The sequence below is a fragment of the Neomonachus schauinslandi genome, chromosome 1, assembly GCF_002201575.2.
Source record: "Neomonachus schauinslandi chromosome 1, ASM220157v2, whole genome shotgun sequence".
Lineage (NCBI taxonomy): Eukaryota > Metazoa > Chordata > Mammalia > Carnivora > Phocidae > Neomonachus > Neomonachus schauinslandi.
This window is the reverse complement of record NC_058403.1, coordinates 84,951,708-84,966,525: the sequence shown is the minus strand read 5'-3', so window position 1 is coordinate 84,966,525 and position 14,818 is coordinate 84,951,708. Positions and strand designations below refer to the sequence as shown.

The window sequence follows — 14,818 nt, the reverse complement described above, 5'->3', positions numbered from 1 at the left end:
AAAAGCTGAAAGCTCATCCTCTAACATCAGGAACAAGACAAGGATACCCACTCTCCCCACTTTAATTCAACATGTTACTGGAAGTCCTCACCAGAGCAATTAGGCAAGAGAAAGAATAAAGGCATCCAAATTGGAAAGGAAGAAATAAAACTGTCACTATTAGCAGGTGACATGATATTATATATAGGACACCCTAAAGACTCCACAAAGAAAACCATTAGAAATAAATTCAGTAAAGCTGCAAGATATACAAAATACATACAAGATACACAAAAATCTATCATTTCTATACACTAAAAACTATCAGAAAGAAATCAAGAAAACAATCCCATCTACAACTGCATCAAAAAGAATAAAACACCTAGGGATAAATTTAACCAAGGAGGTGAAAGACCTGTATACCGAAAACTATTAAGACACAGATGAAAAAAACTGAAGACACAAATCAACGCAAAGCTATTCTATGCTCATGGATTGGAAGAATACTGTTAAAATGTCCATACTACCCAAAGCAAGCTACAGATGCAATGCAATCCCTATCAAAATTCAAATGGTATTTTTCACAAACATATAATTTTACATCCTAAAATCTGTATGAAACTGCAAAAGATCCTGAGTAGCCAAAGAAATCTTGAGACAAAAGAACCGAACGGGAGGCATCACGCTCTCGGATCTCAAACTGCATTACAAAGTCACAGTAATCAAACAGTATGGTATTAGCATAAAAATGGACATATGGATCAATGGGAGAGAGAGCCCAGAAATACACCTATGTATGTATGGTCAATTATCTTATGACAACAGGGGAAAGACTCTCTTTAATAAATGGTGTTGGGAGAACTAGACAGCTACAAGCAGAAGAATGAAACTGGACCACTGTCTTATACCATACACAAAAATAAACTCAAGATGGACTAAACACTTGAATTTAATACCTGAAACCATAAAACTCCTAGAAGAAAACACAGGTGGTACCTACACATGCACAGGAATATTTTTCAGCCATAAAAAGAAAATGAGATCTTGCCATTTCCAACAACGGTGGATCCTATGAGCATTAAGTGAAAAAAGTCAAACACCATAGGATCTCATTTATATGCAATCCAAAAAAAATAAATATCCAAGCTCATCTATACAGAGAACACTTTTTAAAAATGACACGGTCATGTGACCACATGCTTAGCCAGTCAGTCCGTCCTGTTCAGCTTCTGGGGCAAGTGACACAAAGCCGAGGTGGCAGAGAATCCATTCTGGTGTTGGCAACATCTACTTCAGAGATTATTCTGTGAAGCCTTCTCTCATCATTCCAGGCAAAATAAATCCCTCCTTTGTTTTGACAGCTTTGTCAGACACCTAAACTACCAAACTCAAGAGTTCTTACTCACATCTAAATCATCCACTTCCTTGAATTCCTGGCAGTGAGATTTGGTTTAGGATTTCAAGCCAATCGGAATCAACATTTTCTTGGTGAGTGTTCTTCAGCCATCCTTTGTTCTTTCCACCCCTTTCCTCTCTTTTCTTGTAATATCCTTGTATATATCCTGTGCTCAATCCTTTCTTCTCATTCTTCACTCATCAAATCAGAGGAGTTCTTCTGAAACAGCTCTTGCAGAAAGTTCACGGTTGGGGGGTTGGGGGGCCAGCAGTGTTCCGAGCCATTAGGGATTCTTCTGGCTTTGTGCTGAAGTTCTTCATGTGTATCCCTTACTGTGTCAGCCCTTGCTTTCTCTGCAGTCAGGAGGCAGAGCCAGGCTACAATTCAGTCTCTTTCCTTTACCCTGCTCACCAAGAGGCTTCCTAAACATGAAGGGATATAGACATGCCATCTTTTAGCTCTATCTTCCTTGATATTCCTCCGTCCAGGGAAACATCTGTTCCCACTGTTCCAGAGGATTACTGCTGTTTTTGCTGAGGGAGTACTCCCCACTTTGCAGAAACCCTCCCTCTGAGCCTTCCCACACCCTGATGCATCACTGTTCGATTCTTGGAGTGAAGTTCTAAGTGTCTTTTAATTTTGTTGTCAGATGGAACTTGTATTTAAGTTCTTTGCTGTTCTGAGTTGATTCCCAACAGTAAAAGATGACAGACATTATTATGCCACTAATAATTTCTAATGTTTTTCTGCAATCTAATATTTTAGAGATTCAGATTTTTCTAGTGTATTACAATGTGATAACATCTGCCTCATCATATTGCACCAAAAACCAAACTACGATTCCAGGTGTGTGACTAAGAGAATTAGGTTTGTCTTTCAGCAGGAATTACATATAGAATATTAACTTCTTAGGGACACAGAGGTCATAAGTCCACACAGATATTTGTTAGGAATGATTTTTAGAGAGTACTTTAGAGGTACGATAAAAACAAATTGACCACCTCAAGACTGATACATTTAATATATGTAGGCTGATCCAATAATGAACACATCTTATTCATCGCTGGTACTAAATAAAAATGTTAAAATTCCAAAATGAGAAACTTTGCTCTTACCTGGATCTGATTCCGAAGCTGTTCTGCTTCCTGCCTCAACTGCTCCAGTTCACTCATCCTTTCACTTGTTTGCCTCAGAAATTAGCAAGTGAAAGCAACTGTCAAAAAATAAAAAACCAAAGCGAGCTGAATTCAGTTCTCCATTTAAATATTAACCTACTTTCTAAACTACTGACATATAACTTCTTTTTCATCCTTCTGAAACTCAAGTGAGCTAGCAATTCCAAGTTCCAGTAACAACCGACTTAGTAAATATAGATCTAGATCACTAACAGGGTCTGATGGAGAAGGTGATCGGAGGATGGAAGAAAAATCCTGAGTTGTAATATTCAAGACTAAATTACAGACCGTTAGTACTAGAATACAGCCCAGTAGGAAATACTTGACAATACTGCAGAGAGCACCCATATCTATTTATCCCCATTTAGATGTCTAATAGGCACCACAGAGTTCATACATCAAAGCTGAACCCCACTCCACCCCCAGGGTCTTCCCTGTCTCAGTAAATGGAAATTCAGTCCTGTCAACCCTTTAAGCCGAACACCTGGGAGTCATCCTTTCTTTCACACCCTACATACAATCCATCAGCAAAGCCTGCCAGTTCTTCTTTCAGAAAAATATCTAGGATCTGACCAACCCCGATAACTCCCACCCTGCCTACCTTGGTCTAAGCCACCACCATCTTTCACCTGGTCTCCTTTCTACTGCCCTCCACCACACCCCAGTTTATCCTAAATACGGCAACTGAGTCATCCTTTGTTAAAACACCAGTCTTTCTTCTCCTTTAAATCCTACAAGGTTTTCCACTCCCATTCAGAGGAAAACCTAACTCTACCTTGACCTACAGAGCCCTACCCAACCTCTTACACCCCTCTGACCTTGTCAATCACACTGTCCATCTCACTCTGCTCCACCCACTCCAAAGACTTCTTGATGTCCTTTGAACACCCTAAGTAGGATCTAGTCTCAATGTCTTTATACTTGCTCTTCCCTCTGCCTGAAATGCTCTTACCCCTGATATTTTCATTGCTTGCTGACTTTTCCTCAAATGCTACCTCCTCAGAGGGACCTTTGCTGATAGCCCATAGCCACCTGATGACTCAACACCATCTAGCATGTATTTGCTTATTTGTTGTTTCCTCCTGGTAGAATGTAAGCTCCTTGAGGCTGGGACTTTGCTTTGTTTTTTTGCTACATCCCCAGCGCCTAAGACACTTACCCAGTAAATTAACCTGAAATAGCTTAATAAATAAAGGAAAAAAATTTTAAAGGATTTAGGATGAATCACAGAACCCAAAGGCAGGCATATTACAACCTCGGGAAGAAACTGAAGCTGAAAACTTATGATAGCATTCTTTCTCTACCTGTCCCGTTTTTCTCTTCCTATTTGTTTTTCTTCTTTCTACAAAATAACTTTTTCTGCTTCTCCAAGCACAAGACCCAGTTTGTATTTCCTCAGGTCAAAATTAGAGACCCAAATGACCACCCTATCTCCAAATTCCCATAAGAGAGACTCTGATTCCCATAAGGGAAAATCTGGGAGCGCCTGGGTGGCTCAGTCGTTAAACATCTGCCTTCTGCTCGGGTCATGATCACAGGGTCCTGGGATGGAGCCCAGCATCGGGCTCCCTGCTCTGCAGGAAGTCGGCTTCTCCCTCTCCCACTCCCCCTGCTCAAGTTCCCTCTCTCGTTGTCTCTTTGTTAAAAAATAAATAAAATCTTTAGAAAAAAAAAAGAAAATCTGTTTCTGGTGCCATCCTGCATTCACTTCAACCTGTAGTACAAGTATCCGTTTATTAGGGTTAACTTTATTTTGTCAAATTAACAACTTAATCTACTAGGATTGCTTGGAAAGGCATTAAACCGTTAAGTAAGAACTGACATCATTCTAATATTCCATGTCCAACTTACTACTATAATATAGCTCTCCGTTTATCTAAATTTCCAGCAAATTTTGATCATTATAAGGCTTAACCATTTTTTGATGAAGTTCTGTTTAACAACTTAGTATGTTCCTCAGGGAGTACCAGGCTGATTAGATTACTGCCAATCTGGAAGATCATTCTGCCTAACTGAAGATAAATAGCATTCTAGGTTCTTTAAATTCACAACCTTAATTACCCTTGCTGGACCATACCGAGGCTATCACTGGCCCCCAAATCCTAAAAACTCTGGTTCTGATGCTGCTTTATTTTCTGAGTTCCAAAAAAATCCTGGGCATGCAAAACTGATGTAAAGCTCTTACTGAGTTGCTAATGTACCTAAAAAAGGAGTATCAAGGGGCCATCACAGGTCTCATTAGTTTCAGGGTGTTCAAAACCACCACTTACCCACCCACTACTGCCTTCCCACCCCAATAGCCACCTGCATACAACTGACTCTCTAAAGCAGAGCTTCTCTGCAACTGTAAGCAGAAAGGGGAGGGGTCCCCGAAGAAAGGCCAGTAGACCTAGCTTTCTTGAGAAGTCATTTCGGGCCCCCAGACATCTTGGGAAAGAATGTGAGAACAAACAGCCACTATCAGGCCAGGAGACTGACCTGACCCACACTCTTGAGTTATCTCTGCAGGATCTAAATCCCTCTGAGCACTCAGATACCAGTCCCACCCGAGCCACAGAATTGATGATCTGGCCTCTGCTTTTGCAGCTCCCCGGGACTTTGACCTGGACTCCGTCACCTTAGGACGACTTCTGCCCCACTGCCCAGGCCCCTTCATGAGTACAGACGCATCCTAAGCTTCAAAGGTCCCCGATTTTGCCCTTCGGGGAGACACTGCTTTTGGCGGGGAGGGGAAAACCCACGGTTCTCCTTTACTTACTGCAAGTAAAACCCTTCCTTTTCCTTTTCTTTGGCTTGGTTGTGTCTTTTGGCTCAACTCCCACCAAGAGGCAAATCCAGTTTCAGGAAACACGGCTAGCAAGAGCTACTCAGGATATACTAGGATCTGTACCAAATGGAGATTTTCCAGCATGGGTGCTGAAACGGATGGAGTACCATGAACAGAAACAGCACACAGAAAGCCGTTCCCTCACCACCACTACTGGATGGGTTACTTTTGGGAGAGGCCATGGGTCCTGAATACCCCTATACATTTTTCCGGGGCCTGCCAAAATATAAGGCCCTCATCACGCTCACCTGGGCCGTTTCTCAGGGTTGTATTTGGAGCAAGCAACCTTGAGAGATGAGACAATGTCTCCCTGCCAAGACAGAGCAAAGCTTGCTTCCACTTATTATAAAAGTGGTACATTCCCCAAGCTCAGTGTTTCTGGGCTGTGACACAAATCCAATGTATGTGTGGCATCTATCTAGGCCCACCTGTGTTAACCCCATAGGAACTGAGGAACATGGGGGAATCAGCACAAACCAACACCAGGATAGGCTACTTGCTGGGCTGACCAAGGAGTCTCACGTCATCTGCTAGCGTCCATGAAACAGTAACAGGCTAATTTACTAGCTAGTAAGTAATTAAAATCCCAGACACTTTGAAGTCCTTGAAGGAGAAGGTTCAAAAGGGAGATGAGGAGTTCAAGATGAAATATCATGAGTTTGTGGTACCTCTCCTCTTTTTATGGATATAATGACCTATAACATTGTGTAAGTTATTGTATAAGTTTTAGTTATAGGATGTGATTTGAAATTTACATATTGCAATATGATTACCAAAGAGTTAACTATCCCATCACACAATTACCATCTCTTCTTGGTAGAGAGAACATTTAAGATCTAATCTTTTAGCAACTTTGAGGCATAGAGTACCAAGTGGTTGACTATAATCACTACGAGGTGCAGTAGATCTCCAGAACTCATTCATCCTCCACCTGCAAGCTACACCTCCCTTCTTAAACAGATTAGATTCCAGGTCCAGCACTTCACCCACAATTTTGCCAGCACCCTAGTTTCCCAACCCTTTTATGTTGTCACACTCAACAGACAAAAGCCACAACCTTGTATGAATCCAACTACCTACCTTTTGGCCAAGTACTCAAGTGACCAAACACTGATCAAAAAAGTCAAACAGGGCATATTAGTTATACTACAAATTCATTTCACCCATCTCAACTGGGCCCTCAAAACCACCCAGCAACCCTATACAGCTTTTTACTCATCACTTCTACTCTTACTATGAACTATGTCAGTTCCTTTGAACTCTTTAAGCTTCTGACCTTTCACAACCCCTATTACAGAAGACCCTGCTTTCTATATCACAGAGAAAGCAGAAGCCATCAGACAGGAACTCTTTCAATTTTCTACCACTACATATATAAAACTATACAAACATAACCGACTCATCACATTCTCCTTTCCCTCTATTCAGAAGAGGAACTGACTTTTCTGTCATTTGGTCCAATTCCTCCACTTACAATTTAAATCCCATCTACCGTCTTTTCAGTAATCTTACACTTCTAATTATCTCTTCTAGAACATTCAAGCTCTCATTTTTCCTCCATTGTTTTAGTCTTTTAGGAAAAATTTCAAACAGAGAAAGGTAGAGAAATCAGTATAACAGATACCCATAATACCCACCATGTGACTTACAAATTGTTATTGTTGTATTTGCTTCTTGTTTTTGCTCAAGTATTTTTTTTTTTTTTTAAGATTTTATTTATTTGAGAGAGTACGAGCACGAGCGGGGCGGGGGAGGGAAGGGGTGGAGGAGATAGTTGGAGAAGCAGGGAGCCCAACAATCCAGGGCTCGATCCCAGGACCCTGAGATCCGGACCTGAACTGAAGGCAGAGGCTTAACCGACTGAGCCACCCAGGAGCCCCCATTTGCTGAAGTATTTTATTTTATTTTTTTTAAGATTTTATTTATTTGACAGAGAGAAACACAGAGAAAGAGGGAACATAAGCAGGGGGAGTGGGAGAAGGAGAAGCAGGCTTCCCGCAGAGCAGGGACCCCGATGTGGGCCTCGATCCCAGGAGCCTGGGACCATGACCTGAGCCGAAGGCAGACGCTTAACGACTGAGCCACCCAGGCGCCCCGTTAAGTATTTTAAAGTCAATCACAGACATCAAGACATTCCACCATGAAATATGTCAGCATACATCTCCAAAAGTATTAAGACACTTATCTTTTAAACCATAATACCATTAGTAGATCTACCAAAATTAACAGTAATTATTCAAGAGCTAATACACCTAGTCCATTTTCAAATTTCCCCAATTACTCTACCAATGTCTTTTTACATCTGATTTATTCAAATTAGGATCCAATTACAGACTACATAATACACTTGGCTATGTCTCCTAAGTCTCTCCATCTAGAAGTATCCACAGCCTGCTTTATTACCCCTAGAATACTGACTTACTGGATAGAATGAGCCACTTGTCCCACATTCTGTTTACTTCCTTATGGTACCATTTAACTTGTTTATCCTCTACATTGCCAATAAACTGTAAGTTAGATCTACAGGTTAGATGATATTCAAGTTCAATGTGTGTAGCAGGAATACTTCTAGGTAACACGGCAGCCTTAGTGTAATAAATCAGAACAAACTTAATCTCTGTTTATGCGCTATTTGTAAAGCTAAGGTTGGTCAGGGTATCAGGTGTTAACGGTTCAGTCTATTGTAAAGTTGTATTTCCTCATTTTCATCTAGCAAACCACCACCTGTGGGTAACCTTTCACTTTCAACTGGATTCTATCAGGGTTGAACATGCCCAAGTCTCTCCCTTGAAGAGAGAGAGAGAGAGAGAGAGACACACACACACACTGCCTTGATTCCACATTTCACTATCATGGACCCTCCTTTTTCTATCCTTCATTATGACCTCTCAAACAGAGCTGCCTATACATGACCCCATTTCTTCCCATGGAATTCTGAATCCCCAAGCCTCACTCCTGTCCAGTCACCCCCTCAGCTAAGCTGAAGCAGACACCATGAAAAAGGAAGGGCTGTCAGAAGGCATGGCTCTGAGAAAGGTTTCTAGTAGCAAAACCAGAGCCCTTGTGATGCTTGTACCAAAGGAAAGGTAGAATAGGCCACCCCAAATATAGTTTAAGGATGTGGCATAGGATTATTCAGAGAAACAGGAGAGACTGAAAACAAGAGAAGTTACACCTGAGATGGAAATTTACACTTAAAAAGAAAATCCATTCTAGGAAGGAAAGGACTCTAAATCACCAGAGAATCTTAACCAATGGAGAATGTACTGATTTAAATCTGCACAACAAACCTTACCTTTGTTTACCCTTGCCTTTCCTGATAACCTCCCACAACAGGTCCCCTACCCAGCCCACCCCTGTTCCCAGATCTTCTTTCTTTAGCTGAAGACTGTTTTTTAAACTGGTGCCTTGGACTACCTCAGGGGTTACACATTTTTCCCCCTGGAAATCTTTCACATATACCCAAGGAATACATACATATTCATAAATTTGTTTCTCTCATTTATCTTTTATTGCAGGGGGTCTCCGCCAAGAACTCAGAAGAGGAAAGGGAAAAATCACCTTTCCTCCCCTAGAAAGACAACCACAAACTTTCTCTGGATGCCTGAAAAGAAATGTTAAAGCTGCCTTCCCCCACCTTCCATTATCTACTGCTAAAAGGAGGAACTAGTTTTTGACTCTTTAAGGAAAACTTATTGGTTCTGTCACTAAGGAGAAAGAATATTTTGATTACACACTTTCTGTTGATCTTTTCTTCCCACCTGACAATTGCTGGATTGCAACAAGGAGCACATCTAGCATAGACTAAGTTATAAATGACTTCTGTACAAGCCTAGAGGTTGACTAGGGTAAAACGAGGCCACAAGATAGCCCCAAGTGAAACCTAGTAAGATAAATCCTAATAAATTGTGTTTTGAAGGTCTAAAGGAGGATCTAACGAAGTGCCTAGTCTATGGATTGACATGGTCTATGGATGTAATATGGCTATGAAAGCTCTGAATTCTTGAGAATGATATTGCTGCATGAGGTACAGTTTAGTAAGTCGCTCCCTCAAACCATAGATCTAAAGCATGCTCCAATTCAGAGAAGTGAGGTCCTCTGGGGCACGTATTTGACTAGAGCGACAAAGTCATCCAACGACTTGCCCTCCTGCAGGTCCTTTACATCCGCAGTTAATAAAGAACAAAAACAAAGGAAATGGTAAAATAGTTCAAAAAAACTTCGTGAATTCAATGTGTGTGGGGGTGGGGTGGGGGGGAACATATGAAAAGTAATGGCAGGAGAAAGAAAACCAGTAAGAGGCACCCACCACTAAAAATTCTCCACTGGGTATAGCCAGGTGAACTGCTGCATAAATTAACTCCAAATCTTCCTTAAAGATAATCAAGAACCCAACCTGAGAAGAGAGTAAACCAAAACATACTCTCTCACTGATCAGACTTTACCTGAATTAATGACCAAAAAAGGAAGCAATGATAGGCAGAAATTAAGGTTTCCATCTACACTGGTCATAGGCCTAACAGAAAACGGAGTAGGACTTCTGAGGACTCAGACATAGTGAACAGCCCCAAAGCTGAAGGCAAAGAGGTACCAATTATGCTATTTTTTTTTTTTTTAAGATCTTCCAACATATGGGAGCAGAATCAACCTCAAGGTGTACTAAATAGCCCAATGGTCTGCTGCACTCCCCCCAACACAACTGTTGACAATGATTCTTACAATTATCCCTCTATACAAGAAGGCTAAGAAGAGAAAGGTCAGCTAGAAGGGCTACCTAGCACCTTCAGGTGTGCAAGGACAGTGTATGAATGAGAAGAGTTTCTCTTCTATGGGGGGGGGAGGGGGAACCAAGCCACAGATTGGGAAAAGATCATTACAAGCTAAAATTAAGATAAAGGATCAGTATCTAGAGTTTAAAACCAATTCCTCCAAACTAATAAAAAAGACCAATAATCTAACTGGAAAATGTGCAAAGATATGAGTCAGCAAACCACAGCAGGAAAAACTGTGGAAGCCAATATACAAATGTAAAGATATCCAACCTCAGTAATCAGGGCAATGCAAATCAACAATTTCATACCTATCAGATTGATCAAATTGTATCTCAACCAAGAATTAACAACGTTGGGGTACCTGGTTGGCTCAGTTGGGGTAAAACGTGTGACTCGATCTCGAGGTCATGAGTTCAACCCCCACAATGGGTGTAGCGATTACTTAAATTTAAAAAGAAAAAAAAAAAGAATTGGCAAGGTTAAGGAAAATGGTAACTCACTCTGGTAGGCAAGCTCTTGAAAAGCAACTTGGCCAATATCTAACGAAGGTGATGATACCTCTATCTTTCAATAGGACAATTCCATTTCTGGGGGCATCTGGCTGGCTCAGTTGGTAGGACACACCACTCTTGATCTCAGAGTCGTGAGTTCAAGTTCCACTTGGGGTGTATAGATTACTTAAATTTTTTTTAAAAGTTTACTTAAAAAAATTTAATTCCATTTCTGGGTATATAAGCCCTAAAGGAAAGTCAAGTACTCATGTGCTTGAGTGGGGTTCATATAGTACTACTTGTAAGAGCAATAAACTAAAAACACTAATTGCCCACCAACAGGAGAATGGATAATTGTAGTGTTTTCATGTTGAATTATTATATTGCAATGAAAACAAATGAACTACAGGTATAGACAATGTAGATTAGTCTGAACAATACTGGGGGTGGTAAAGACACATACCAGCATAATACTCTTTTTATAAAATTCAAAAACAACTAAGACTGTTTAGGAATGCACACATACGTAATAAAAGGTTTTTGAAGAGAATGATAAAACAGTACAAGGAAGAAGCACACAAGTACAATTGTTGCAAGTAATTGTTAATTTTCGAATTCCTGAGTTGGGTATTTGCTTTACAGATGTTTAGGTTACCAATAAGCAAATATAAATATATAAAAGTGAGTCATATGTGGGTCCACAAGAAATATATTTATAGTTAATCTAACTCTTGCACTAAATTAAACAAGGAGACCATTAGGCTGAGGTGGTTCTAGTATCTTAGCAAACTATGTAAGCAAACCCAAACCTAAGCCTGTGAAACCCAAGGACAACCAATCACAGCCAACTAGGCTTTCCAAATAAGGCAAGCACATAGCCACAGCTAATCAAGTAATTTCCTTGCTTTGCTTCCTTCTCTATGAAAATCTTGCCCCTACGTATGCCCAATCCAAATCGATTTTTGCTATAAAACAACTTAAAATGTTTACTATGCCTCAGTTTCTCTCTTAACATACCTGAAGTCCACTGGGAACCATAAGTAGAATGAGATAAAAATAAAGACAAAAAGAAACTGAGGCTCAGACAGGTTAAATGACTTGCCTGAGATTAGTAGCACAGTTGGGAACTGAATCCAAGTGTGTGTGTGACTCTGGAACCCAGCATCTCTCCACCCTGCCACACTGCCTCTTTTCAAAAGGCAGCTCATTAGACTTCTCAGCTGAATCTGACTAATGATATTCCCTCCGTATTCCCTTTACTACACTACTATGGCTTTCATGACTCCAACTTCCTAGATCCTCCTTGTATTTCACTATTGTTTCTGGGTTTGTTTGTAGTTTTTGCTGTCTCCCCCCCACCCCCATTCACTTCTTAAATACTTAGGTTTCCCAGGATCTATCTTCAGCCAGCTAGTTAAGAAATTTTCCTCCTGGGAGGAGGGAAAGATAAAAGAATAGGAGATATATATGAGCCATCTCTACATTCCATTACAAAAACAAAAAAACCCCACAACCACCACAGGGGTGTCTGGCCGGCTCAGTTGGTGGACTGTGCGACTCTTGATCTTAGGGTCATCAGTTCAAGCCCCAAGTTGGGTGTATAGACAGCTTAAAAATAAAATCTTAAAAAATTTTAATTATACAAAAAACACAACTAAGAACAAAACACACAGACAAAAAACATCAGAAGGGTACAGTGTAATTGTCAAGAAATTTCACCAATGGTGATTTTTACTCTAGGTCAAACTGGGGCTATTCATCACAATCTCTGAAGTGGTACCGAAATTATAGATGAAAGCAATTTTAAACTAATAATTTAACAGAAATTAGTTTAAGATCAGCAGTGTCTTTCAGTTACCATAACTTCTTGACTAAGTTCTTTTTCAGCATGAATAATTCATTTAACACAATTGAAATTACTCTCTTATATAATGAAAGCACTGTAAGTTGAGAAGAAAGCAGCATATTAGTTATCTTTTTAAAAGTTCGGCTGTGCCAGTTACACATATAAAAAAACCAATGAGCCACTGTATCCACACCAATTAAAAAAATAACACAGTTGCATAATTCAGCCCTCTCTCCCCAAAGCAAGGCATTATGCAGCCTGTACAATTATACTACTGTTAGTGAACAGCCATTTTCATCTATATGTGACAAGGAAATATATTTTGTAGCTAATAATTTTCATACTGATTATGAAAGCTCGCAAAGCATGAGAGAATATTTTAAGTTGTAAATTTAGCCATAAAACTACTTTTGCTTACTAAGTCTATTCAGCAGAAAAATTCAAGTTTGTTATTATAATCCCTAATGTTCTACGTTTCTCTTTGCAATCTGTTAATTCCTATACTTTGTAAAATTAAAAAAAAAAAACTGCAAACCCATAATGAATTAGGTATTTAAAGCTTTTATGATCATTCTTAGCATGGAATTTAAAAGCACGCTTGCCTATCCACCCCAAGTATTCCAGATACAGACATTCCCATGGGGCTTTCACAAGTTAGCTAAAAATCTAGGGCTGTAGGGGGCGATGGATAAGACAGAAAAACATTAGAGCTGCTGAAACTGTAGCCTCGGCATTCAGGTTTTTTTTTTTTTTTTTTTTTTCTCATCCCATTGAACACTTAAATGTCCCCAAAGTAAAAAAATTCTGCCTCTTGTGAACTGCAGGCAGTCTGTGTTGTCTGTGTTCCAGAAAATAAATAAGGTGCTATTCTTCAGTCTGTTTCCCTTCACTCAACTGGTATGTTGTGGCATGGTTCATTACTTTATTTTTAGATTTTATTTATTTGACAGCGACACAGCAAGAAAGGGAACACAGCAGGGGGGGTGGGAGAGGGAGTAGCAGGCTTCCCGCTGAGCAGGGAGCCCGATGCGGGGCTCGATCCCAGGACCCTGGGATCATGACCTGAGCCGAAGGCACTTAACTACTGAGCCACCCAGGCACCCTGATGAGGGTTGAAAGAAAGAAATGGTTCATTCTTTCACCATTTACCAAATGCCTATCATGTGCTAAGACCTGAAGCTACACATGAATAGGACAGGCCCAGCTCCCCAGGAGTTTACAGTTCAGTAGGAAAACAGACATTTAAGTGCATACTCACATAGGTCCATAATCCCATTATCTAAAGCCCTAGCACCAGGTGTGGTTCAGATTTGGGAAGTTTTCAGATTTTATAAAGGTGTGGACCCTGGGGCATCACCCCACATAATCAAGGAGTATTTCTGTAGCAAAACATAAGCACATTCACAACTAGGTGGGGAAAAACAAACTAGCAGGTTTCATGTTAGATCAGGCCAGGTTGTGGCATGAAATGAGTCCAAATCACATAAGGTTTTGCCACTAAGTGATATATGAAAAAAACCTGCCATTTTTATAGCATTTTGGATCTCCAATTTGTGGATAAGAGATTACTGACCTTCAATGCCTAAGAGGAAGATAACGTGGCACAAAGTCAGGACAAGCCCGGAACTGAGGCATTAGTAGGAGTTAGCCAACCAGGAGACAGCATTCATTGAGCACTTTTGTGCCATGCACTATTCAAAACTCCCCACAGTAACTCATTTAATAGCCTCAAATCAACCTCAGAAGGGAGGGGCTGGGGCGCCTGGATGGCTCAGTTGGTTAAGCGACTGAGTGCCTTTGGCTCAGGTCATGATCCTGTAGTCCCAGGATCAAGTCCCACATTGGGCTCCCTACTCAACAGGGAGTCTGCTTCTCCCTCTGACCCTCCCTCCTCTTGTTCTCACGCTCATTCTCTCTCTCTCAAATAAATAAATAAGATCTTTACAAAGGGGCGGGCTAATATCATCCCCATCCCACAGACGATGAAACTACAAGTTATGGAGGTTACCGTGCTTACCTGAGTTCATATAACCTAATAGCTTGCTGGCTCACTGGAAGTATCCTTACTGCGTGATCCCAGAAATTGCTCACCTGCTCTGAGTCTCAATTCCCTCATCAGTAGAGTGGAGATACCCCATGGGATTGGTTGGAGAATTAAATATACACATTCACAAAATGTCCTTGGAACTTTAAGCGAGGGCTAATTTGGCCCAGCAAGGGAAATATACAAAGACACTACAACCAGAAACACTACTCAGGCCATTATCTATATATGATCAGTAGATATAATGCAAAATACTTTAAACAAAAAAGAAAAATACAATTATTACCA

The 14,818-nt window shown here is 40.5% G+C and overlaps 1 protein-coding gene across 1 annotated transcript in view; it reads right to left on the bottom strand.

Annotated features, from left to right (window-relative positions):
* The window catches only part of GNB4 (G protein subunit beta 4), a 58,711-nt gene that overhangs the window by 29,992 nt on the left and 13,901 nt on the right, over positions 1-14,818 (bottom strand). Inside the window, exon 2 of the mRNA XM_021692456.2 lies at positions 2,491-2,588. Within this exon, the coding sequence (XP_021548131.1) occupies positions 2,491-2,547 (57 nt within the window). The 5' untranslated portion in view covers positions 2,548-2,588. The remainder of the gene's footprint in view (positions 1-2,490; positions 2,589-14,818) is intronic.